At 52.4% G+C, this 22,730-nt stretch overlaps 7 protein-coding genes across 7 annotated transcripts; 3 read left to right on the top strand and 4 right to left on the bottom strand.

The window, feature by feature from the left end:
• Positions 1–703: 703 nt before the first annotated feature.
• ASPACDRAFT_64339 (pirin family protein) lies at positions 704–1,630 on the bottom strand (the record flags this gene model as incomplete). Its single annotated transcript, XM_020203997.1, has 2 exons — positions 704–1,218; positions 1,282–1,630. 2 exons carry the CDS (start codon positions 1,628–1,630, stop codon positions 704–706), a joined length of 864 nt encoding a protein of 287 aa, XP_020051766.1.
• A 3,392-nt stretch (positions 1,631–5,022) lies between these two features.
• Positions 5,023–6,735, bottom strand: ASPACDRAFT_47780 (putative choline transport protein Ctr; the record flags this gene model as incomplete). Its single annotated transcript, XM_020202009.1, has 3 exons — positions 5,023–5,174; positions 5,245–6,182; positions 6,239–6,735. The coding sequence occupies 3 exons, from the start codon at positions 6,733–6,735 to the stop codon at positions 5,023–5,025; spliced, it is 1,587 nt and encodes a 528-aa protein (XP_020051767.1).
• Positions 6,736–11,695: 4,960 nt separating this feature from the next.
• On the top strand, positions 11,696–12,455 carry ASPACDRAFT_81911 (uncharacterized protein). The gene has a single exon (XM_020205977.1). The coding sequence runs from the start codon at positions 11,901–11,903 to the stop codon at positions 12,204–12,206; it is 306 nt and encodes a 101-aa protein (XP_020051768.1). The 5' UTR covers positions 11,696–11,900; the 3' UTR covers positions 12,207–12,455.
• Positions 12,456–12,863: 408 nt separating this feature from the next.
• Positions 12,864–15,779, top strand: ASPACDRAFT_36013 (DUF1996 domain-containing protein; the record flags this gene model as incomplete). Its single annotated transcript, XM_020200167.1, has 4 exons — positions 12,864–13,041; positions 13,101–13,257; positions 13,313–14,097; positions 15,466–15,779. The coding sequence occupies 4 exons, from the start codon at positions 12,864–12,866 to the stop codon at positions 15,777–15,779; spliced, it is 1,434 nt and encodes a 477-aa protein (XP_020051769.1).
• A 554-nt stretch (positions 15,780–16,333) lies between these two features.
• ASPACDRAFT_47782 (uncharacterized protein) lies at positions 16,334–17,522 on the bottom strand (the record flags this gene model as incomplete). Its single annotated transcript, XM_020202010.1, has 2 exons — positions 16,334–17,366; positions 17,446–17,522. 2 exons carry the CDS (start codon positions 17,520–17,522, stop codon positions 16,334–16,336), a joined length of 1,110 nt encoding a protein of 369 aa, XP_020051770.1.
• Positions 17,523–18,038: 516 nt separating this feature from the next.
• ASPACDRAFT_47783 (uncharacterized protein) lies at positions 18,039–18,521 on the bottom strand (the record flags this gene model as incomplete). Its single annotated transcript, XM_020202011.1, has 3 exons — positions 18,039–18,074; positions 18,180–18,245; positions 18,405–18,521. The coding sequence occupies 3 exons, from the start codon at positions 18,519–18,521 to the stop codon at positions 18,039–18,041; spliced, it is 219 nt and encodes a 72-aa protein (XP_020051771.1).
• Positions 18,522–20,629: 2,108 nt separating this feature from the next.
• Positions 20,630–22,712, top strand: ASPACDRAFT_1876164 (putative aromatic amino acid aminotransferase; the record flags this gene model as incomplete). Its single annotated transcript, XM_020198077.1, has 3 exons — positions 20,630–20,771; positions 20,853–21,423; positions 21,511–22,712. The coding sequence occupies 3 exons, from the start codon at positions 20,630–20,632 to the stop codon at positions 22,592–22,594; spliced, it is 1,797 nt and encodes a 598-aa protein (XP_020051772.1). The 3' UTR covers positions 22,595–22,712.
• Between the last annotated feature and the right edge of the window lie 18 nt (positions 22,713–22,730).

Consider the following 22,730-nt stretch of genomic DNA (forward strand, 5'->3'; position numbering starts at 1 on the left):
TCCCCCTTCTTTCCATGGCTTTGAGTCTCTTTGATCGTTGTCGCTGCCGCCTGGCTTGTTGGCATGTGTTTTAGTCAGTCCGTGGGTCTCTGATTCCGTGGGAGCCGTAGCAAATCAGATATATGACATGCGTATGGGTCAAGATGACTGGGGTTCAAGAGAAGAATCCTGCTGCAAGGGACGCGACACTCGAAACTGGTGGATGAGTGGACAAGGATCACGGACTGAATCCGTGTGGATTATGACGATCTTATAGCGATCAATGGGCCCAGGGTCATTGAGATGATGGTTCGGTGGAAGCAGCAAGTAGCAGATGCAAGTGAATCGCTGAGAAAACTAGAACATTGACTGAGGATGATTAAGAGATTGTCTTCCGAGCAAGATTGGCAGCTACAATTCGGGCCTGAAGGATAGATTGCTTGACTAGCCACTTCCATTGACGGGTCATCTGGGAACGAACAATACGTACCACACGGCTAACTAAATCTCTCTCCGTATTAGTGGTCATAAAGGCTTTCATGGGGACTTGGTAGTCGTGGTAAACCAAGAGATTCATTAAAAGTCAATCATAAATACAGCGCTGGTACATAGGCCATAATCTATAGTCAAAAACACATGGAACCCTATAAAACGAAAATAACCGTGCTGGTCCAAGCCTAAACAAACCAGACGCCGTCTAGAAACGCCAGTCCCCAAAGCACGTCTAATTGCTGTCCAAGACAACGACCTCAGCTTCCGCCTCTCCGACGCTCTCCACGCTAAGCACATCTCCGGCATTCACTCCTGTGATGAAAGCGCCGTCGCCCTCTTCCAAAACCGCATTGTCGCGGAAGTCGAGTCTGATCTTCGCCTTGCCGCCCTTGGTCATGGGGAGGTGGATGTAGACATTGCGCTTCTTCTTCTGGGTGACGGCATCGCCAGCGCCGACCGTCCACTGGAATGTCTTCTCGGGCTCGATGATCCCGGCCCCCATCACGAAGTCCGCATGGATGGGGATGGTCTCGGGGATCTTCGGGACAGCCGCCTCCTCTTCCGCCGCGGTAGCATCGGGACCCGCCGCGAGCGGCGACAGAATATGCACGAACCCCTGACGCTTTGCCGCTTCATCGAACGTTCTCGTGTGGTAGTTTGGCTTGAGTCCATACTTCCATGGGAGAGCCCAGATTTGAAGGAAGTGCACTGGTTTGTTGGACTCGTTCTGTTCGGAATGCGCGATGCCTGTTTTGTCGTTCAGGTTAGCTTATCGTAGGATAATTTGTGTTAAGGAGATCAATTACATACCTGTACCACCGGTCGTGAACTGTACATCACCCCGCTTCATCCGGTAGAATTGCTTGCCCTGCGCACCTTCGGCGCCCTTCTTGATCATGCTGTCGCGGTGGGTCAGCTCGCCGCTGAGGATGTAGCTGAAGATCTCGGCATCGCGGTGAGGGTGGGTCGGGAACCCATTGCGGGCCGCGACGCGGTCCTCGTTGAGCACGCGCAGACTGCCGAACTGGTTGAACTTGTGGTCGTAGTAATTGGCGAAGCTGAAGGTGTGGAAGGTCTTCAGCCAGCCGCCGTGTTCGGCGTAGCCGCGCTCGCTGGAGCGGCGGGCCACGATGGAGGCGTGAGCGAGAGGCTTGGACATTTCGATGGAGGTATTGTTCGAGATAATTGTTCTGGTAATGAAGAAGATGAGAGGAGCGAGGATGATGAGTGAGTAGAGTGGTGTTGAGATGGGATTGAATGTGATGTGCATTTTCAGAAACTATTCCCTCTGTCGCTGCGATCGATGATCGGCTTTATAGTTTTAGTGGGCTGCAGGTCCAGGCGGGGCGGGGATCCGTCTGTAAGCATGGGGTAAGACTGACTAAGGACCCCTGGGAATCTTCCTCCTTCCCACAGCAATGCTGATGGAAGAATCACGGCCATTTGCGCACGGTGAGTGGCTGAAGGAATTGTGTTTTACTGAGTAAGAAGATTCTAGCCTCTGAGCTGTCAAATTCTTCCTCGTATTATGGGGTGGTTGATAAGTTCTGGGTAATTATGCTGACAGACATCTTTTCTGATCCACGATTTGTCAATCATCCGTAAGATCTTTTGATGGAAAGGTGAGCTGCCTGATTGGTCAGGTATATTTAGCCACTGTCATCATGGATGACATAATCAGTATCCGTTTTCATCAACTAAGAACGTTGACAACTTTATTTGAGGTAACCTACCTCCTAGTATCAAAACTTCAGAATCTGGCTCTTCCGCTTTTCTTTCTGAAGAAGCTCTTTTCCTAAGTGACTCCATGTAGTGTGCTTGAGGTCTGCTCAGGTTGTCGCTTGGCCACCAACAACCTATGTATCATGACCCTATCGATTTCTGTTAAGCTGAGCTTAAAGACACGAGGTCGCATATGATCGGATCGTGAGTGGTTATTGCCTTGCAAATGTTGTTCTCATTTTACACTTGGAAGTAAAAGCTCGCTGAGAATCTGCATCGCTCCAGTTACCCTGAATGGATCATGCAATATCTAGTTCTTTGGTTTCTGCCGCAAAACTATTATGACATCTCATTGTTATTGCAGGCTGCATTGTAACATTCCAAAAATGTTCACTTCATTTGTCCCAGCTCTGAAGGCTGGAGCAAAGCCGCAGCGATCATATTTCCTGCCTAATCGAAGTTGCCCGCTTCGCCGATATGAGTGACATCAGCGACCTGACATACGCCATGGCTACGAGCATCAAGCAAGTGCTTATGAAGGACCCGGACTGTAAGCAAAGCCGCGATTCATGGTGTGCTTGTCCAAACTCTGTGTGGTGTTAAAGCATGTCAAAATAGAGCATCCCGAGTCAGTGGATGGACTTCCTACAGGAAACCCAGTACGTCGAGTCTTCGTCCTCGCATCTGTGGAACCGTATTTGATGGCCGACCACTTCAAGTTCCTTCAGGACATTGCGCTCTGTCCGAGGTTCACGTACGATCTTCTTGTGGAGACAAGAAGAATTTTGCAAGAAGCAGGTATTCGACACAAGTGTCCGCTCTCGCAGGATCCCCCAGCTCATACCAAGCTGTCGCCAAGTCATTAGATGCGCGTTGTCGAACACAATTACTTCTTCCAAGAGTCTCAAACAGAGATGAACTACTCACTTGCGGAGGTGTCATATGGAAGCTTAGATTCGTACGTTAGCATAGACAGTGGAGAAGCATAAGTGACTCTGACCGTATAGTAGTATCACCCCAGATGACAGGATGGAATGCAGGTACTTTCAATAGGTCAGGGAATAGGACGATAGGGCGGGGGACTAGTCATAGCTCATTCAAATGACATGGTGGTGTCAACTTTTTCTTATCTGTCTCCTGCTTCTGCTTCTGCTTCCCGAGTATTTCATTCACGTTTATGAACTTGAAGTCCAAGTCTGTCAGCTGAGCTCGAAGTCTAATCTGGTCCTGATCAGAGCAGGCGAATGAATGCACCAATCATAGTATAACAGGAACATCTGGTTCCCCTAAGCATACTAGTACTAGGTAGCATACGCGCCATTTCACGTCGCACGCTACAAAAGCATCTGCAATAGATATCTTAGGGCTACAACGCTCCCCGCGCAGCGTCAACTACGTAAGAAGCAATCCACAACACTCCAACTCCAGCTCCAACTCTCCGCACCCAATGCCAGTCCCCAAGAAGCCCACAGCTGTCGACAGCTTCCTCCGAACCCAACACCCACAGCGCAATCCCATTACCCCATCGAAATGACATCCACCGAGTCTATACACCCGTAACCCCAAACTTCACCATCTGTCACTCTTCAACCCAAAGCAACAAATCACCAACCGAAGCCTCCCCTCCCCACTACACTATCACAACCACCCAGCCAACCCACAGGCAAAGACACAGAACCACAACACAGTCCCATTGTCCCAAGTCTCCTCGCAAAAGCCCACCACAAACACCCTCCAAAACTCCCTATTCATGACATCCTCAATCCTCACCGACAAAGACATACTAACGACGCCACGCCCCTCCAACACTACGTATATCTCCCTCGCAAACAACAACAGCATGACCAAACCCCACCCTATCTGAAGAGACGGTGAAGCGCCAAATCCCCTCGATCACCCAAATACCCCATCCCAAACCCATCAACAATCCCATCCCAACCACCTGATACGTAAAATCCGAGTAATCCAGAGTTTTGTGGCGTAGGGCTAGAAGGGTCCGGACCTTCGACGTCCCACCAACTTACCGCGCGGAAAGGTCACATGTACAACAGAAAAAAAAAAACTCCCTAGTAGCTTTATTGCCTGCCCCCATGACAGGGTGATAATCAATAATTGAAACTTTTTTTCTAGTTAATGTTATTGTTATGGATTAGTAGTTTTATAACTACCTAGCAGTTATAAAAGCCGAGGGGTCTGCCACCCACCGTCCGTGGGTTTCAGGTTCGAATTCAGATTGTTTCCTTGCAGGGTCTCTCCGGGTACGGAAGACCATTGGGTTGATCAGTCCCGGTCCTTGGTTGGTCCCTAGGTTGGGGCATCTACCTAGGTACTCAACAGGCTACAAGGACTAATGATCATGGATCTCACTTACAACAGTTGTTGACTGCCTGCAAGCACAAAAAGACTTTGAAGATTTTTTTTCGATTTGATTGTCTATATCCGACTATCATCACCAAGGGTATCGTATCGATCGGTCTCATCTATGTACAGTCTTTTTTTTCTTTTGTTTTTGTTTGGGGGTCGTAACTTTGTTTTTGTTTTCCCCTTCGCTTGATGAAGAAGGGGGTTTATGGTGGTGGTGGTGGTGGTGGTCAGTCCAACTGAATTCTAGTCTTTTTGGGATTATTCCCAGACGGATTCAAGGTCATATGCAAGATGGCTGAATAATCAAGTGGCGGGATGCGGTCAGCGGGAAAAACGCTCTGATCAACGCTAATCATGAATCGGAAAATATGGTGCTGGCATGATGGGTGGTGATATGAATGATAGATGATTTAAACTCGGAAGCAGGAAGCAGGAAGCAAAGGTAAGAGTGATGGCGGCTCATACTTAGTGTGCGTGGCCGGTGGTGGTATTGGTGGTGGTGGTGGCGTCCTCGACACAACTCTGGCTACCACGGAAGGATTTGCGACCACGGGCGAACCAGTCAACGAGGATGATGAAGATGATGACGCCGTAGACGGCGGACACATAGTTCATATCTGTGGGGAGGATTGGTTAGTGGGTTGTTTGGTGAATTGATGGATGGTTGGGGGATGAGAGGTAACTTACTTCCAGTGTTAACCGGCATGGTGGCAGGGAAGGAGTACATGACCAGACAGAACAGGGTCCACGCCAAGGTGATGTAGTTGGCAGCCAACCCCCACTTGCCTAACCAGAAAGGACCGTGCTTGATGTTGTCGCGACCGCGGTACAGCATGCAGATCACAGGCACCGAGTACGAGATGTACAGCAGCGCGATACAGGCGGTGACCATACTGTTGAACGCGGTGGAGGAGCCAAGGTAGAGCAGACCCAACAGGGCGACAATCAGCGAGCTCGCAAAGTGCGACCACATGGGCACGTCCAGCTTCACGCTGACGGTCGACAGCCACTGGTGGCAGGGCACGCCACGATCGCGCGCGAACGCCCACGCCAGCCGCGACTGCCAGGTGTGGCAGGCAATGAGGCACCCCATACCCGTGACGATCAGGAGGGTCTCCAGCACAATGGCGCCCGCCTTGTTGCTCAACGCCTGGTAATACAACTCCAAAATGGGGACGCCCGTGGACGAGTTGAGCAGCGCGTCCAGGTCCTGGATGCTGAAGAACATGGCCACGCAGTAGAACCACGAGGTCACAAAACCGATGCCCACCGTGGCCATGATGGCGATCGGGATGTTGCGTTCCGGCTGCGGCACTTCCTCCGCCAGGTGCGTCGCCGAGTCCAGACACGCGAAGATCCAGTTGGGGTTGATCAAGCCGACAATGAACGCGATCCCGTCCGACTTCCAACCGGTTGAGTTGACGAAGTGACCAAAAACGAACGAGGCGCTGGCGTGGGGTTTGGCGCACGCGGGTACGGTCACCAAAATCACGAAGAACGAGAGCAGCGAGATGTACAGCGTGGCCTTGGCGATCGCAGGGAGAAATTTACCCCAGCAGTTGAACAGGTAACAGAAGAGGTTGATGAGCTCGTACGCTACAACGGTGTGCCAAGGTTTGGGAACACTATCATCGAGGTCAGCACTACAAAGAGGGCAACCGGTTGGGGGAGACAAGCATACAATGAGGGATGGCCCAGCTCCCACATGCCCACCACACCAGATCCCAGACTGAGGGCCACACTGGCACTCGCAAAGATGGCACCCGCATAGCCGAACCAGCCGGTCACGTAGGATGCGAAACGAGCGTACTTCTTAGGAGCCAGTTGATCGGCCCAGAAGTATTGCCCACCCGCGTTGGGCATGGCACTGGCCAATTCCGAGAGGGAGGCTCCCACACAGGACGAGATGAAGGTGATCCACAACAGGCCGTAAATGATGATGACCGTGCCTCCAGAACTGATACCCGTAATCAAAGATGCAGAGATACCGAACCACGAGTTGGACATGCAGAAGGCAATTCCGACCAGGGAGAGCACCGAGAAATTGCGCTGCAAGTCCTGAGTGTAGCCCATCTCGGCCAGCTTAAGAGCGTCCGCATCTTCGGATCCGGATGCAGACTCGCTCCTAGGCATCACCTGCCCGGTGCTGGGCTTCTTCTCTAAATCGAGGTCGCTCATTGTACCAGACACTTGAAGCTATTGGGGTCAGCGTAGAATATATCAGGCACGTGATGTTGTCGCAAAGGGCAATCGCTCGAGGGGTCGGTCAATGGTTGCCGTAGCCGCAAGATGATCGCGTGGGAATGATGTTTGTCCTAAAAGGAGGCTTCGATGAAGATTCAGTTCTTCCAAAACCACTGTTGCATGGGGCTTGTGAATTTCCGATAAGATCTCGGCCGAGGAAATTGCTGCGGGTGGCAAAGATTCCGTTCCTTCAAAACAGTCGCAGATGGGTTGTCGATACCGGGGAGGCGAGACCGTGGCAAGGGCTGATGAATTGGATCTGTCGCAGACGGATTGATTGCTTGGTAGGGCTCTGGCTGATGATACGGCGATACAACAAGGGAAGTTTTACAGAATTCAATCTGCGTTTTGGGTTGCGTGGTTCTCTCAAGCTATCAACAACAAAAGCGGAATGGTGGTGGTGGAGGAGAAGTAGAGAGCCAAGCCAGCGTGGAGTATCAATGCCCAGACCGTTGCTGCATAGGAAAGGGTATTTGCAGGAAGAGGAATCCAGACGAGGTTTAAGAGTAGGGATAACGGAGGACGGGATCACAGGGAGGAAAAGGATAAGGATGAGAGGAGGGTTAAAGGTAAATAAAAAAGAATGGTCAAGGTATGAAGGCCGACGAAAGCCGTCAGGATATGGGATACAGTTGAGTATTTAAGATCCTTGGGCGAATTTATTTTTTTTTCCTGTTTTTTTACTCTATTTTTCCCTCTTTACGACCCTTCTTAGGTTGGCTCTTTGCATGGGTTGTTGCGAGTCTGACGGAGGCTCCACCAGTTTCAATCGATGGGCGAAAGAAGGTACCCCATGCTCTCGTGCCCTCCTTGTCTGCCAATTTCTACGGGGGAGAACCTATCCTGGATTCGATTATCCGGTTGGGATTCTGCGGGTTCATCTCGACTCTATCCACTTTAATTCGCTTCTGGACGTTCTCTTTTCCTCCCCTTCGTCATAGGGAGGGTCTGAATGGGTTGCACGTAGGTTTGGTCGACCATAGAAAAAGTCCCTCAAGTAACACTCGGCCTGAAAGGTACAGCCAACTACGTAGGGTGCTCGGAAGAACTTCTGTGGCGGTGATTCTTCGATTCCGGTGGACAAGGGCTTCCTGGTCCTAGGATGGATTATTGATTGCCTGGGAAGTCCCCAGAGATGGCTGAGCGTTGTCGTTGGCCGCGTGCAGATACAAAGAGTGGCGGCCTTCTCCACTTGGTCAGTTTTGGTGCCGACGACAGAATTTTAACTTGCCCACACCGGGTTTAGCCCGCTTATACCGTGCAGACGGTGCAAGTGCGTGTGAAGTTTCCGCTTTGCCCTATTTTCTTATGCTTCTTGGACTGTCGTCATACCGCAGATGCAGTCAGGATGCAATGCACGTTCGGCCCCAACAATATCAGATGCTGATTATCGCACTATCACTGCCTAATCCTGTTGGTGCATTGGTGCCAAAACCGGCCCGAGTAAGAGAGGGAAAAAAAAATCTCTTAACCTCCAGCAGATATGCCGATCGCTGATAACCAGATGCTCTTGCCTTGGGCCATCCATCTATTGTATCACATGACCTTCTTATAGACATGCTACACCACAACCCCTTCTTCCAACAACGTCATCCTCCGCATCTACCAGCGGGAACAGGCAGCCCTCAGACTCAGAGTAGGCAGAGCAGCCGCACTACGACGTTTTGAGCGACTGAGACAGGAATTTACCGGTCTTTCTGATCTGAACCATCTCCAGCTTTTTTTCTGCTTCAGTGATCCTCGTTGGTCAGCCCGATGGAACTTAGCCTAGTTGGACACCCGCACGGTGGATCTCATTTCACCATCCGCTTTTCATTCGCACACGAAACTCGGAAAGGGTGAGATGCTAAGAAAACCACTTGACTAACGCTTTTTCACCGGTCCGCCTTTCGGAATCGAGGCATTGTTATCTGTCGGTCTGGTTTGGTTTTGCCTACAATAACGATTGCCCTTCGCGGTCAGGGCAGATTGATTTGGAGTGACATCCAAAAAAGATGGTCACTTCCTGCCGGAGGACTTCTTTGCCATGTATGGATATGGACAGCAGAAGGCGAGATCTCGAATCGATATCAACACCCGGAACCTCCCCGCGCGCCCCAAGGGCAACCTTAGTCCCGTGTCGTCGTTCCTTAGTCCCTAACCAACCTGCTTGAGACAGCAATCATCTTTGCCCGTCTCGTCTCTCGCAAAAACAGTAAAATCGACTGAACTAGTTCTCTCAGGGGTTCCGCTGTCCCTGCGTGGAAAAATCGCTAGCCGATCATGGTTGTTCGAAGCATCGGTGCACATCCAGGCGCCATTTAGTGCTGTTTCAACTTTTTCTCTCTCACTCTCACCGCGGTTGCTACTGACGTATGTCCTTTTCTTCAGGACGGTCGAAGACGTTCTACGAGTTGGCTTACTCAATTCACCACATAGCAAAAAGAGTAATAAAATCCTAGTATGTCCCCTTCCCGCGCCGTGCACGAGAAATCTTCTCAATGGAATTTCCGCCTCCCCCCCCGGCCCGCGCCCCCAAACCTCAAACGAAACTCATGGCTTGACCTAGCATCACCCTGGCGCGTTTTAGCATCCCGCCACAAAGAAGACAAAAAAGCCGGGGCCGTAGGATATCCATTCCCCTCCTGGGGTATAGCGCAGAGATAAGCCAATTAGACATGGAGGGCTTGTCGTCTTCTGCCGGATGGAGTAAGGACGAATGCGTAGTAAGTTGGGTTAATGCCTAATGGGCCTTATTATGAATGGAGCCTTAGGTTGTCTTTGAGGGCACACTCCGTGAGAGTCCTTAGTTTAGCAGACAGTGGACATTTTTACTCGTTTTGGGGAAGGTTTGCCGGTTTAGTAGGGGAAGGAGGTATTCGCGGCTTCGCTTCGGGAGGCCTCTCGGGAGTCACCGTCTTTTTCCCAGTCGACTTTTTTTTGAAGGCATCCACAGCTAGACTACCATGGGATGGAGTCCGAGTATGCGGTGTATGACAGCCCTTTTTCCGGCAAAACTCATATACTCACTCGTACGTACGTACGTCGCTTGCAGAGAGGATTGGGGGATCCGCTGTGCGAAACCTCGGAGCTCAGGTGGTTGTTCAAAACGAATCGGCTTGCGTAGGCTTTCCTTCGCATGGGGATTGAATGTCAATCCTTGTGCTAGTCCTGCGGACTAGCGATAACATCCGATTGAGCCAAAGTCTGGGGCGTATCAGTTCCAGCTGTGGCACTTTTGGCCGTTGAAGGCCCCGGCACCTATAGTATGTATGACATTGACATTGACATCTGATAGTCTGATAGTCTATCTGATTAACAGTTGAAACGGGGTTGGCTAGATCCCTGATCGCTCGTCCGCGCGGGGGGGGGTTACAACGGGCGATCAAGCACTTCTCATTCGTTGTCGGGTTTCGACCAGGATGCTTTGTCTCCTTTGGATCGTAAGATTCTGGTGGATTATTGGTTGCATGATGGTGCTTATCGACGAAGCTTATCTTGCGATGGCGACATTGACAGGGGAGGGTGAGGGGAACCGCGTGCGGAGTAGATTGTTATCTTCTGCGGGAGGGGGGGAGGGAGCAAGGTGCGTGTGAATAGATTGTTCCTGGACATGCATGAAGAGTTTGGCAGGTTGTTGGCGTCTTTTTGCCTTCTTTGGGCTGCAGAGGCTGGGTTTTGTGACTGGATATGGATGGGTTGTCCTGGTGGGCGGATGGTGGCTTGGTGACTGCTGCGGGTGTAGTGCTTGTTCCATTAGCAGGTTACACATTGAGGTATGGACCTTGTGGGCTTGCCACTTTTTCTCAGATAAGGTATGATGCCTGTGTGATAGATTTGAAGCTTGCTGGTAGGACTTTTGTGGTGTTTCCTGCAACTGTTCATTGCTCGGAGCACATAATATATGTAGGTTGCGAGTCTTGAGTCCGCATTCGGCAGAAATATATAACTCCGAGTCCTCAACGGAGACACCTCCTCTCTACTACTCCCGTCGTTGTTGAACACAATCTCAAACGATGTAATGGACGAGCATTTGCTACGTTTGGTGGCGTACACGAACGAGTTTGGACTTACCTTAATCTTCATGAAATGGATAGCGTGATTCATGTAGCACAATAAGATAGGCAAGATGGGCTACACCTCCGACAGATAAGCAGACGGCGGCTGGCTTGTGGGTTGCCCGACGCGACAAGTTACTTGTTAACAACATCATCTAAACCTCGAAACAGAATGGCTGAATCATCGAGCAATTGTGAATCATATCAAGAAAACACAGCCAACAGCTACAAAATACGCAGGGTCTTTTTGCTCCCTCTGACTCTGAGGTCATTGTGCACCTTGATCGACACTCTGCATCACACTGTCAGGGATCCCCAAGCGCGGGTAGCCGGCAACTAGTCAGGCACTCCCGACGCGGTCCGATCTTCCCATCCTTCATTGTTCCATGTTTCTGACGCGACGCGACGCGACACGAAACCCCCTCGCTCATCAATCCAGCACCTGTTTCATGCCTGGTCTCACCGTCAACATGAATCGATCCCTCTACCAGTCCTGCGTTTGCATCTGATGCCCGACACACACATTAGGAGTGCCAAACATCCCTGATGATCCCGACACCAGCCTCATCGGCTTCTAGAATGACACCGAACGCGATTAGCTCGCTGTAGCAACGCCACATCTTTGTTGACTGCTCCAGCAACCATAGGGTCGCATGCTCAAATGCATTGTGGCTTGACTGTACATCCCACATTTAGAATGCCTGAGACAGGTCTCGCCCCGGTCATGGACCGCCCTTGAGTGGGATGGTTGTTCTGTTCTCCCCTGGCTGGAAGTAAGCTTGGGCACACGGATACATGCACATAGCCGGTTTCTTGTTACAATGCAACCTGCAAAGTGTGCAGCTGACAATGCCCATCGGCAACATGATGCCTGATGATTGGGGATCTAGTAGCCTCTGAAACGTCGAATATCTCCGACCGTGCAGATGATGTGTCTTCTTGCCACCGCAACACAAGGAAAGGACTTGCGACTGTCGAGTGCCCGGGAAACCGATCCTTCCTCTGTAACGAGGGTCGGAGAATCCGAGAAAGGGTAAACTCACCCTCAATGCCGACCGAGCAATGCCGTTTGTCTGTTCGCTGTGGAGTAGTCCGTGCCCCAGATCATGTCTTACCTCTTGGCTTTTACTCGTGATGTGTGTCGATATCGCCAATGGCAAGATCTGGCTGGCTTTGCTCTACTGCCTTGAGTTGGAACTTGTAACGCCTATGTGCGGCGAATCTCAGCTTTCCATAACGGAAACACCTTGGCAGTTCATGGTCCATCCAAGTCGGTCACTTCTGATTCTGGTTGGCAGTTCATGGCCCGACCTTAATCTCCGCCATCCTTACAAGTTCGGGATTTTCACCGTTCTTTCGTCCGTCTAATTTGCCCCCCAGGCAGACAGATGGGCAAGAGATCACTATTTAGCCAGGATGAGAGAGGCCCTGGATTCCTAGCAACCGATCGGCGTGGTATCCCAACATTCCAACCACCCTACCGCATAGGGATCGATCGACAGGGACCACAACACGTTACTGCTCGGGAAACGGAATGCTTTACCCAGTTTGAGTCTCTCTTCACTGTTGTCCTCGATACCGAGTCGTATCAAGTCACTTCCTGTAGCCACCTGGGTGGCGCGAGAAGCCTCGAAGCCAACCACTGTAACGGTATGCAAGGGATATTTCCTCTCCTCAGGACAGAACCTCTAAAGTGAAACATGATGTCAATGACTTTCCAGGCCGTTGGGCCCTCTGGATCTGCTGGTGGTGTGGCGGCGACGTGCTTTGTCATTGTTTTGTTGTTGTCGCTGCCTCTTTTATACTAAGCTTTGGCTGTCCACCGTCGGAATCGCTGACTGCACGACCACGGAACAACCTCAACGACACCCATACTAACCACGATCACTCAGCTTCTGCCATTGATGGGCGCGACGTCCGATCCTTAGCTCCCGGTGACGCACTCAGTCGATACCACTCTCCTCTTACCTCAACCTACGCCTTCGCGCTTTCGACCCACCACTTACACTGAATAACCAGCGGATGATGCACCAAAAGATGAAACTCGATGTTGCTATAGTGACTTGTTTGGCATTAATCACCGATGTTGCGAACGCTTTCTGGCGTCTGCCTTGTCGCGGACGAAGTGGTGTGGCTCGGATTGATCCCATAATGGCCCCAGGGATCCCATCGGATCATGTACACGCGGTTCATGGATCGGGCGGTCAGTTCTCTTGCATCATCTGTAGCTCATCAGCATGGTCGCTGAGTTTTTCCCGATAGGATTCTCGATGTCCGCCAACGAGGCAAGTCTGAAGCAGTCGAGCTGTACTTCTTGCGCAGTGACCCAAGACAAGTCAGCATACTGGGCGCCCGCGTTGTATTTCGTGCATCAAAATGGCGATGCTGAGCTTGTCAACGAAGTCGGCGGCATGCTTGCGTTAGTGGCCCAGCTTGCGATTGTTGTCCATTTGTGTTGGTGCTGACGAAAACAGCTATTACCTTCTCAATGGCGAAAATGTGAAGGCGTTCCCTGAAAACTTACGCATGATGGCAGGAGATACATACCTGCGCGACTTCCCCTGGCCAATACCGGATCCCCCGCAGTCAGAGTGGTCTGGAGATGATCTAAAACAGGAGGCTCTTCGCCAGAAAGCTGTCGGATTCAACTGTCTGAATTACCAAAAGGACCCCGAACCCTCCTTGGCACGTCATTTCTTGCCAAACAAGACATATTTGGATGAGCACTGCACTGAAGGCGTTCGGTTTGAATTGATGTTTCCATCCTGCTGGAATGGGAAGGATATCGACACACCGGATCACAAGTCCCACCTGGCCTATCCGTCTCTGGTGATGGACGGAGAATGCCCAAAGGGCTTCGAGCATCGTCTCGTTTCGCTCTTCTATGAAAGTATCTGGGATACATACGCGTTCAAAAGCAAAAAAGGCAATTTTGTGCTCGCGAATGGAGACCCCACGGGATACGGCTACCACGGTGATTTCATGTATGGCTGGGACTCACAGGTGCTCCAGCAGGCAGTAGATACATGCACAAACATGTCTGGAGAAGTGACGGAGTGCCCCGTTTTTACGCTTCAAAGTGACGAGAAACAGGATGAGTGCCGGTTCTCCGTTCCGGATGCTCTGAAGAATGAAGACGTGAACTACCACAAAGGTGGTCTCCCGAACAATATCGCCATTCAAAGCGGACCTGCCTATGCTAGCCCAGTCAGATACACCACCGCCACCAGCACCACCACCACCACCACCACCGGCGCTGGTGGCCACGGGAGACCAACGCCCATCTACCTGGATGATCTACCCACTGTTGGAGTCGGTATTGATCTTGGGTTCTTGTCCGCCGGTCTGCATGTGGCCCTGCCTACATTAACCACTTCATCCACGACCACGACGGCGAAGGCCTGGGAGCCGACTGCTCCCCCGGTTGCAGAGGGTCCTCCTGCCCGTCCGATCACCTCCTCAAAAACCAGCGCACACACGACTTTTGCTGCACCGTTCATCGCGGCTACTCCAGTGACTTCAGTCGCGCAACTTTCAATCCCAAGTGCGTCGGTCGTATCGGATGTCTCCAGTGTAACTATCAAACCGTCACTCTCGGCTTCCTCGTCGGCCTCGTCTGTGCTTTCGACTATGGCGACAAAGTCATCGGTCCTGCTTGCATCTGTTCCAGCTTCGTCGTCGGCGGTGTTGGCCAAACCGGTAGTTGCGCCTCCCGCAGTCTCGACTGGTCTAACGCCAACAATTCCTCAACCTTCACTTGCTGTGTCTTCAATGTTGACCTCGTCATCCATCGACGCAACATCCTCCTTGATTCCCTCGGCTCCAGGGACATCCTCACATTTGTTCGCGGTGTCATCTCCGGCTCTGGCCTCTTCATCTGCCGCCGTCCAGTCTTCGGTCTTGATTCCTCCGGCATCCAATCAAGCCCCTATTGTGGTCACCATTTCGTCGACGTCTTTGGTTTCTCCCACGCCAGCGTCTTCCATTGCCACTCCGAGATCCTCAGTGATGGGCGTTCCTTTCTCATTCGCTGCCTCCGGTGTAGCCTCATCATCGGCACCTCTTTTCAACACAGCGAATACAACCGTGCCAACCACTCAGGCCATCATATCTGCAGCAGCACCTATCGCTTCTCCGACCTCGCCGGCTACGGACAGCATGGCGACACCTTCGACATCGGCCAAATCTTCAGCCACGAGCACCCCACTGATCAAGACTGCCTTGCCGGTGCCCAGCACCCTGGCTGTAGCAGCCAAACCTCCCGTGTTGACCACTCCTTCGTCCACGAGCGCCCCATTGATCAAGACGGCTACTCAAATGTCGAGCGCCTCTGAAATCGCCCCTAAGCCAAGCGTGATCGTGATCGCTTCTACCAACAGTTCACTCGCCAAGCCCCAGCCCCCCCCAACAGGATCCAGTACCTTTGCGGTAGTCGCGAAGCCCGCGGTGACGACGACTTCGTCAGCGACCAGTGTTCCACTAATCAAGTCCACCCTCTCCAGCACAACCCCAACAGCCAAGCCGAACGTGGCCACTCATACGACCAGTACGGCATTGATCAAAACCACCGTTTCAGCATCGAGCACGCTTGCCATGATCCCCAGGCCTGCCGTCTCTCCGCAAACAGAACCCTCCAGCTCGTGGGAAGATTCCTTTGCAAGCGCTGACTGGGAAGTCATCACGACGTGGTCGCCGCCGTCGAGCACTCTCTCATCTGCCGAACCGGCGTCGTTCACAACAATCGTCTACGTCGAACAAGCAATTATTGTCCTTGTGGATGATCAGGGCGTCCCGATCGAGACGCAGACGGGCTCTTTGGAAACCGTCTCGAAGACCACGACCACTTCGAGTGGCGGCGCTACATCCAGCCGACCCCCGTCGAAGCGCGGTTGGTATCATAACCATGCCCACAAGCATTACCGCCACGGACACTCCCATTAATTGGAGTTGTCCGCCATTCCGGGGGGCTCTTGTGACTTTGTTTTCTTTCCGGATATACTTATTTGCTCCTCTCTTCAAATGTCTCTGCGATGGTCCCGGCACCGTCGCATTTACGATGTATATGTTAGATACCTTAGCTTCCTATCCTCGAAGGATGGATTTGACTAGAACTGTCGCTGACTCTGGAAGAAACGCGAAGTTGAATTCTGTGGAATATATTGAAAGAATAAAAGCTTACTGGAGGATTCCAGTCGCAGCTATGTTATCTGCTGCGAAGACTTTGTCAATTGTCAATGTATTATTTTTGCCTCGAGTTGTAACAGCTAAGTCTCAACCTACAGGGACAATTCCTCAAATAACGTAAAACTACGGACTCATCTGACCACTCGAACCTGCGCCGCTTATGATCCCTCCTAAGCAACCCCCTGTCGCTCTAGCTCTTCTTCAACGGTAAGTATAAGATTATGCCTTCGAAGCAAGCCCCATAGAGAGGCAGGTATTCTGACGAGAGCCTTTCCTAGTGATTTGCCCCGTGCAGGCTAGAGCTGTTAGTCCTAACAGGCCAGCCAGATGAGAGTCGGTCGTTGGATGTGGCTTACATTGGGTGAGAGACCGGCATAGTAAAAGTTGTTGCCATAAAACCTGTTACCACCATCCATGCGACGCAGATATGTCCAGACCGCCTTGACGGTAGACTCAGTCAGGTGGTCGTTGGCCCCTCGGAGTTCCAGAGCTTGGGGTTTGTCCAGATGCAGGTGCGCGTACCGGCGCAACGCGTCGTCGTGCTGTTGCTCGATGGCAACATTCCAGATATTACAGAGCTGCTGAGCCTCTGCCTGTGAGTCGATGAGGCTTCTTCTGCTCGCGGAGACCGGAGCACGGCGGAAATTGTAGCCATATTGGAACACTCCTTTCCCCAGCGTAGTCTCCGGCAAACGTACTCCCTCGAGGAACAGCTTGTTCGCGTACCTCGGGTAGAACAGAATGTCTCCGTAGTCAGTCGTGATGGTGTTCCACGAGTCTGTCACGCCTCGGATATCAAAGGCCATGCCCATCCATAGTGCGAAAGTGAGCCTGGTGACATAGTTCGTGTCCCGATCCAGAAAAATGGCAACATCCTTCGACTCACGAGCTTGCATCACTAACAGGGGCTTGGCCTCTTGCTCCCGCTGGCTCCCGACCAGGGTGTCCTGATCCCTGTATCCGGTTTCACACAGGAGCGGCGAATCCGCCTGTTGCGGCGGGAAAAGCCAAAAGCGACCCCAGGCGATGATCGACACCTGATGCCCGTCTCTGTTCAGGTACAGAGCAGCCAGCTTCAGCCGCGGGTTCCGGAAGGTGAAGAGGTCCTCGTTCGTCACATCGGGAGCACGGGCTTTGACTTTGGCTTCAGCTGTATTGGTTGAGAGCAAATGAGCATCCGCGGCGACCAGCGAGACGCGCCCAGTCTTTTTGGAGAACTCGATAAATCCCAGATACCCGGAAACCTCTCGAGCAGTTGCGGTCACGAAGATCGAGTCGGCTGTCTCCCGGTGGGTTTGAATGAATCCACCATCCAGGCCGAAGGATTCGGCGATTGCATCCTTCCTGAGAAAGTCACAGCTCGTCAGAATACCTACGGTGCGGTGGTTGCCGTGATTGGCCTAGCATAGGGAGGAAAACCAACCAGAATAGGTACAGCTCACGAAATGCATCGCCATCAGTCCATCCTCGGATCTCTCGCTCATCAAGAGTCCATTGCATGGCTGAGATACGGTTCCTAGCAGTCGCGGACCTGTTCATGGTCATAGCAGGGCGTGATGATCAGAGAGCCCGAATACCAGAGTGAATGAAGGAATAATGAGAAGAGCTACTACTTCTTGGATCGAAAGAAGTCCGAAAGATAAAGAGAAGTATGGACGGAGAAGATAACAATATGGACGGCTGTGAAGATCGAGAAAGATGGGAAGTGGAAGATCAACAGTTCCTCAGGAAGCCAGGTTAGAGGCGAGAGAGTAGGGCGAAGAGAACAGTAGCTCTTGATAGATCAGGAAACCGCGTCCAGACGCACTTGACGTACCAAACTACAAACCGGCGATCGTCCTTACTGATTTTATTCAGACTGCAAGGCCCTGACACTCAGTTCATCTATCCAGGACTCCAATTAGGATAGAAATAAATGCTATTCACCGCTCCACTCGCGTTTTCTCTAACATCGCATGTACACTGTTGCGCCCACCCCCTCCCCTTTCCTTCCTCGCCACTAATCCGACCAACAATTCACCGACAGACCCCCGTAGCAGCCCCCTCATTTTGCTGGAGAACATGATAAGCAAGTCAGCCAGTCTTTCACCAAACACGCTGTGCTGTACAACCTCGCAGACACAGACTCATCGAGGACGGAAGGAAAAGAAGACTCACCATGCAGAAATTACTCTGGCAGAGCCCCATACTCCCGTCCTTGTTGCAGGTTGCGCCGTTGGGTAGCTGTATCGACATTAGCTTCCCTGTATATGATATGATTGGGGATGGGGGTGATGCTTCGTATCCCGGTGGACAATGGGATGAACAGGCCCGGGGGGTGTGGTTCCAGACTCCGAAGGAAAGGAAAGGGAAGGATAGGGACTGGGGATTGGGGAAACGTACGATATTCACTCGGGCGGCTAGCGGCTTCTCCTTCTCCATTGCTGCGATGGTGGGGGATGCCACGGTTGCTCCGAGGAGGGTGAGGAGGGTGAGGAGGAGGAGGGTTAAGATGTACATGTTTTTCGTTCTGGTGGATTCGGGTTTGTTGGAGACGGTAAGGTGGTATATTGGATGGATGTGTTTTCTGGTGAGGATTGAATGGGTAGGTAAGTAGATGGGCGATTGGGATTGGGTGAGGGCGAGGGGGAGGGTGTTGGGGGTTTTTATAGCTGCTGCTGCTGCTGCTGCTGCTTGAGGAGACTACTGGTCGATGGTTGGGGAGGGGGGTTGCTTTTTTCTTGTGTAGTTCTTCTGGACCTGGATATGGGGTGGTTTCAGGTCCGGGGTTGTGTTCTCATACGTATATCATGTAAGTTAGTTTTCTTTTTTTGATTCCTTCTGGGGGTAGAGTAGGGTAGGGTGGTGAGCTCGTCTCTGGGATGCAGTACAAGCTATCCATGATGCTGGTTGTGGGATCTGGATCGACGGTTGATCTGGGGGTTTAACTGCGTGACCTACAGCGCTAACGCTGGATTTTGCTTTTGCCGAGTCACGGACTATTGTCTTCTAGACTGGGTTGAACGGGTACCTGCTGGATAGGAAATGCTGGGCAGGCTGGTTCTGAATCTGCAGAGATTAAGGGGAGAATCAATGGGTTATAATGAAGTTAGGTAGGGGAGGCTTAGGTGGGATCAGAATTGCGAGACTGTACGGAGTAATCAAGTTTGAACTTGGGTGGGATCATGGTTTCCCTAGTTGTTTGTGGTGGTTCTTGTGGCTGTTAACACATTACTGGGAGTAGTACAGTGCAGTGCAGTGCACGATCTGAGACCGATCTTGAGATTCAGACTGGGTGGTTTAGGGTTGGGGTTGGGGTTGGGGATGTGATGGTATACTTACCATTAGACGCTCTAACAAACTTACTCAACTAATCGCCCTTAATATTCGACGTACGTTCAATGAACAAAGATTCTCTCAAGACACTTACTTTTTCACATGAAGTTGAACAAAAGTGCTGGGATGAGGTCCAGATTGTTAGTATGCGTTGCATGGCTCGATGAGCTTATCGCGGGTGATACACCTGGTTTATCTACACATTGAGCACAGGGGGGGAGGGGGTTGACTCTACTATACATACAATCTCCACGATTCATAGTCGAGTCTAACTATCAATATATGATTATATCCACAGCATGTTGAAGTTATTTACCTGCTTGCCCAGCATAATCAAGAGTGATACTCCTATATCTTAATGTGGATTGGTACAGCTGTAGTGACTTAGGCAAGCTAGGTCTCTCTCTCTCTCTCTCTAGGAGGTATTGTGAGGTGTGTGACTGTACGTGATCGGCCCTGGGTGTTTTACCGAGGAGTTCAATTTGGAATAATACGAATTGCTGAAAGATGTGTGATCAGTTTGATATAAGTGGATGTACCAGTCCAACATGTCCGACCTCTATCTACTATGCAGTGTCCACTGCTGGTTAGCTTATCTCGCCCTAGAACGGTCGACTGAGCGTAAGCGACAGCGACAGTTGGAGCAATCCAGACTTCCCCGAAGTCCCCCACACCGGAACGTCCGGCAAGCCAGAAAGAACCCGGCCTCGATTCTCAACCCCGACCAAAACCAGCCAAACAAAACCAACCCCTAAATATCGTTTCCACATGGTTCACTGATAATAACATGGCAACATGCTGACCCACGGGGCAAACAACCCGGGGTACTGCATAACTTCTATGGAACACAAGAAATACTAAGGGGAAACAAAAACTCGTAGTACTACACCTGACGTGTAGCAGCCAAGCCAATTCTGCCCCCGGATTCGTCGGATAAGACCAGCAGAAATCAGGATTGCGATCCCAACCCTATCTACACTCTCCCCACGAGTCACATCCTACCCCCAGCAAGCACTGCACGGACATAACTTATCTGGTCCATTCAACGGTCTTCATGAAGGGCTGCTGTCAGGATCCCTCCCTGTGGGTCTGGGTCCTCGAACCAAGGTCTAGGTTTATCGTGGCCTGCTTATCAAGCACGGCGATAACGTCTGCTCTATATAGACCCAACGGTCTTCGTCCTCGCGCCCGTGCTTGGGTAATTGAATCATTATCCCCTTTAGTTTTTGCTCAGTTCTTGATTCATACTCCGGACATTGGCGACTGATTGCGAGACATCGGTCGGGATCATCATGGCATACTCCAACCTCCAAAAGTCGCCTCCGCTCGACTTGTCGCATCATCTCTCGGCGGTGACCAAGAGACGCGAGAACAGTCTGGTGAAGAGCCTGTACAAGTACATGATTCGACCCAATGTCGATAATATGGCGGGTGGTGAGTGAGCATTGTTCTCGATCCTCTTGCGTGATCCCAGCATCACCACGTCTTCCCCTCACTTACCGCGCACGACATCAGGCTTGCCAAATGCGTCATACTTCCCCTACGAAACCCTCGAGGCCACGGTCGCCCACCCCCAGCGATTCGCGGTGACAACAACCACAGGAAACGGAGACGCGCGGGCCACGGACCGCATGGTCGTCCCCAAAGAAACCCCCCAGGCCAACACGCTCCACAAGATCGATGTCGCCACGGCCCTGCAGTATGGCACCGCCGAGGGGCTGCCGGCGCTGGCCACGTTTGTGCGGGAGTTCGCCCGCGAGCATCTCCACCCCAATGTCCCCTACGCGGGCGGACCGGCGACCCTGCTCACGACGGGGGCGACCGATGGCCTGTCCAAGGCCGTGGAGGCGTTCACCACCGCGTGGGATCCGCGGCGCGATTGGATCAACCAACGGGAGGGCGTGCTCTGCGAGGAGTTTGTCTTTATGAACGCCATCCAGACCTTCCAGCCACGGGGCGTCAACGTCGCCACCGTCGCCATCGACGCGGAGGGGATGCTCGCGCACGGCAAGGGCGGGTTGGCGGATGTGCTGGAAAACTGGGATTTCAAGAAAGGTCGTCGCCCGCATCTGATGTACACCATCACGTAGGTTTCTCAACCTCCCCCCCCCGGTCCATTCTTCGTTTATCAAGCAACCACGAGCTGACTCGCTGCCCACCTGCCTGCCTGCAGAATCGGCCAAAATCCCACGGGCGGGACTCTGTCCGTGGCCCGCCGGAAGGAGATCTATGCGCTGTGTCAGCGGTACGACATCCTGATCATCGAAGACGACCCGTACTGGAACCTCCAGTACCCGTCCGCGGCGGCCACGGAGGCCCAGTACCGCGGCTCGCCCGCGGCGGTCCACCCAACCCCACCCAACTACAACGCCCACGGCCGGTCCTCCGGGTACGCGTTCCTGGACTCGCTGGTCCCCTCGTATCTGTCGGTGGACACGGACGGCCGCGTCGTGCGGCTGGACACCTTCTCCAAGACGATCGCCCCCGGGTGTCGGCTGGGCTGGATCACCGCCCAGCCGGCCTTCATCGAGCGGCTGACCCGCATCACCGAGACGAGTACCCAGCAGCCGTCCGGGTTCGTGCAGGCCATGGTGGCGGAGTTGATCCTGGGTCAGCAGGTTAATACTGATGGTAAGGGCGATTCTTCAAATCGCAAGAGCAAGGGCAGGGGCGAGCCGCGCGCTTGGCAGATGGATGGCTGGGTGCGGTGGCTGGAAGGGCTGCGCGCGAGCTACGAGCAGCGCATGCGCGACATGTGCACGGTCCTGGAGGAGGGGAAGTATTTGGTCGATACGGACGGCGCAGAAGCAGCCGCAGGCACAGAAGCAAACGCAGAAGCAGGTGCCTGGGAGGTGCTGGATAAGGTGCAGATGTATGACTTTCGGTGGCCCACTGGCGGCATGTTCGTGTGGCTGAAGGTCAGCATCGAGACGCATCCCTTGCTGCAGAGGTACGGGGCCGAGCGCTTGAGCAAGGCGCTCTGGCTGCAGCTTATGGAGAAACCGTACCTGTGTCTGATGAGTCCCGGGTCATTGTTCGCGCCCACCCCGGCGGCGGTCATCCGCTCGCAGCAGTACTTCCGGCTTTGCTTCGCGGCGATGCCCGCGGAGGAGGTCGCCGGCATTACTCGGCGGTTGGTGGACGGGTTCCGGGCTTTCTGGAAGAGGAAGGACTTGGATGGATTGGAGGATGAGGAGGTGATGCTGCAGAGGTTGCAGTTGGAGGGACCGGCGAATATGATAGGGTTGGGGTGTTGAGTGGTTGATGCATTTCTTGGTGATACTACGTACTGTACCCGTGACGACGAGACAAAGTATTCGTAACTATGATTCATAGAAGACCTACCACGTCAAAGACATCCCATCCCATTCAAACCAGCACACCATCTGAAAC

This window comes from Aspergillus aculeatus (genome assembly GCF_001890905.1).
Source record: "Aspergillus aculeatus ATCC 16872 unplaced genomic scaffold ASPACscaffold_20, whole genome shotgun sequence".
NCBI classification, from domain to species: Eukaryota; Fungi; Ascomycota; class Eurotiomycetes; order Eurotiales; family Aspergillaceae; genus Aspergillus; species Aspergillus aculeatus.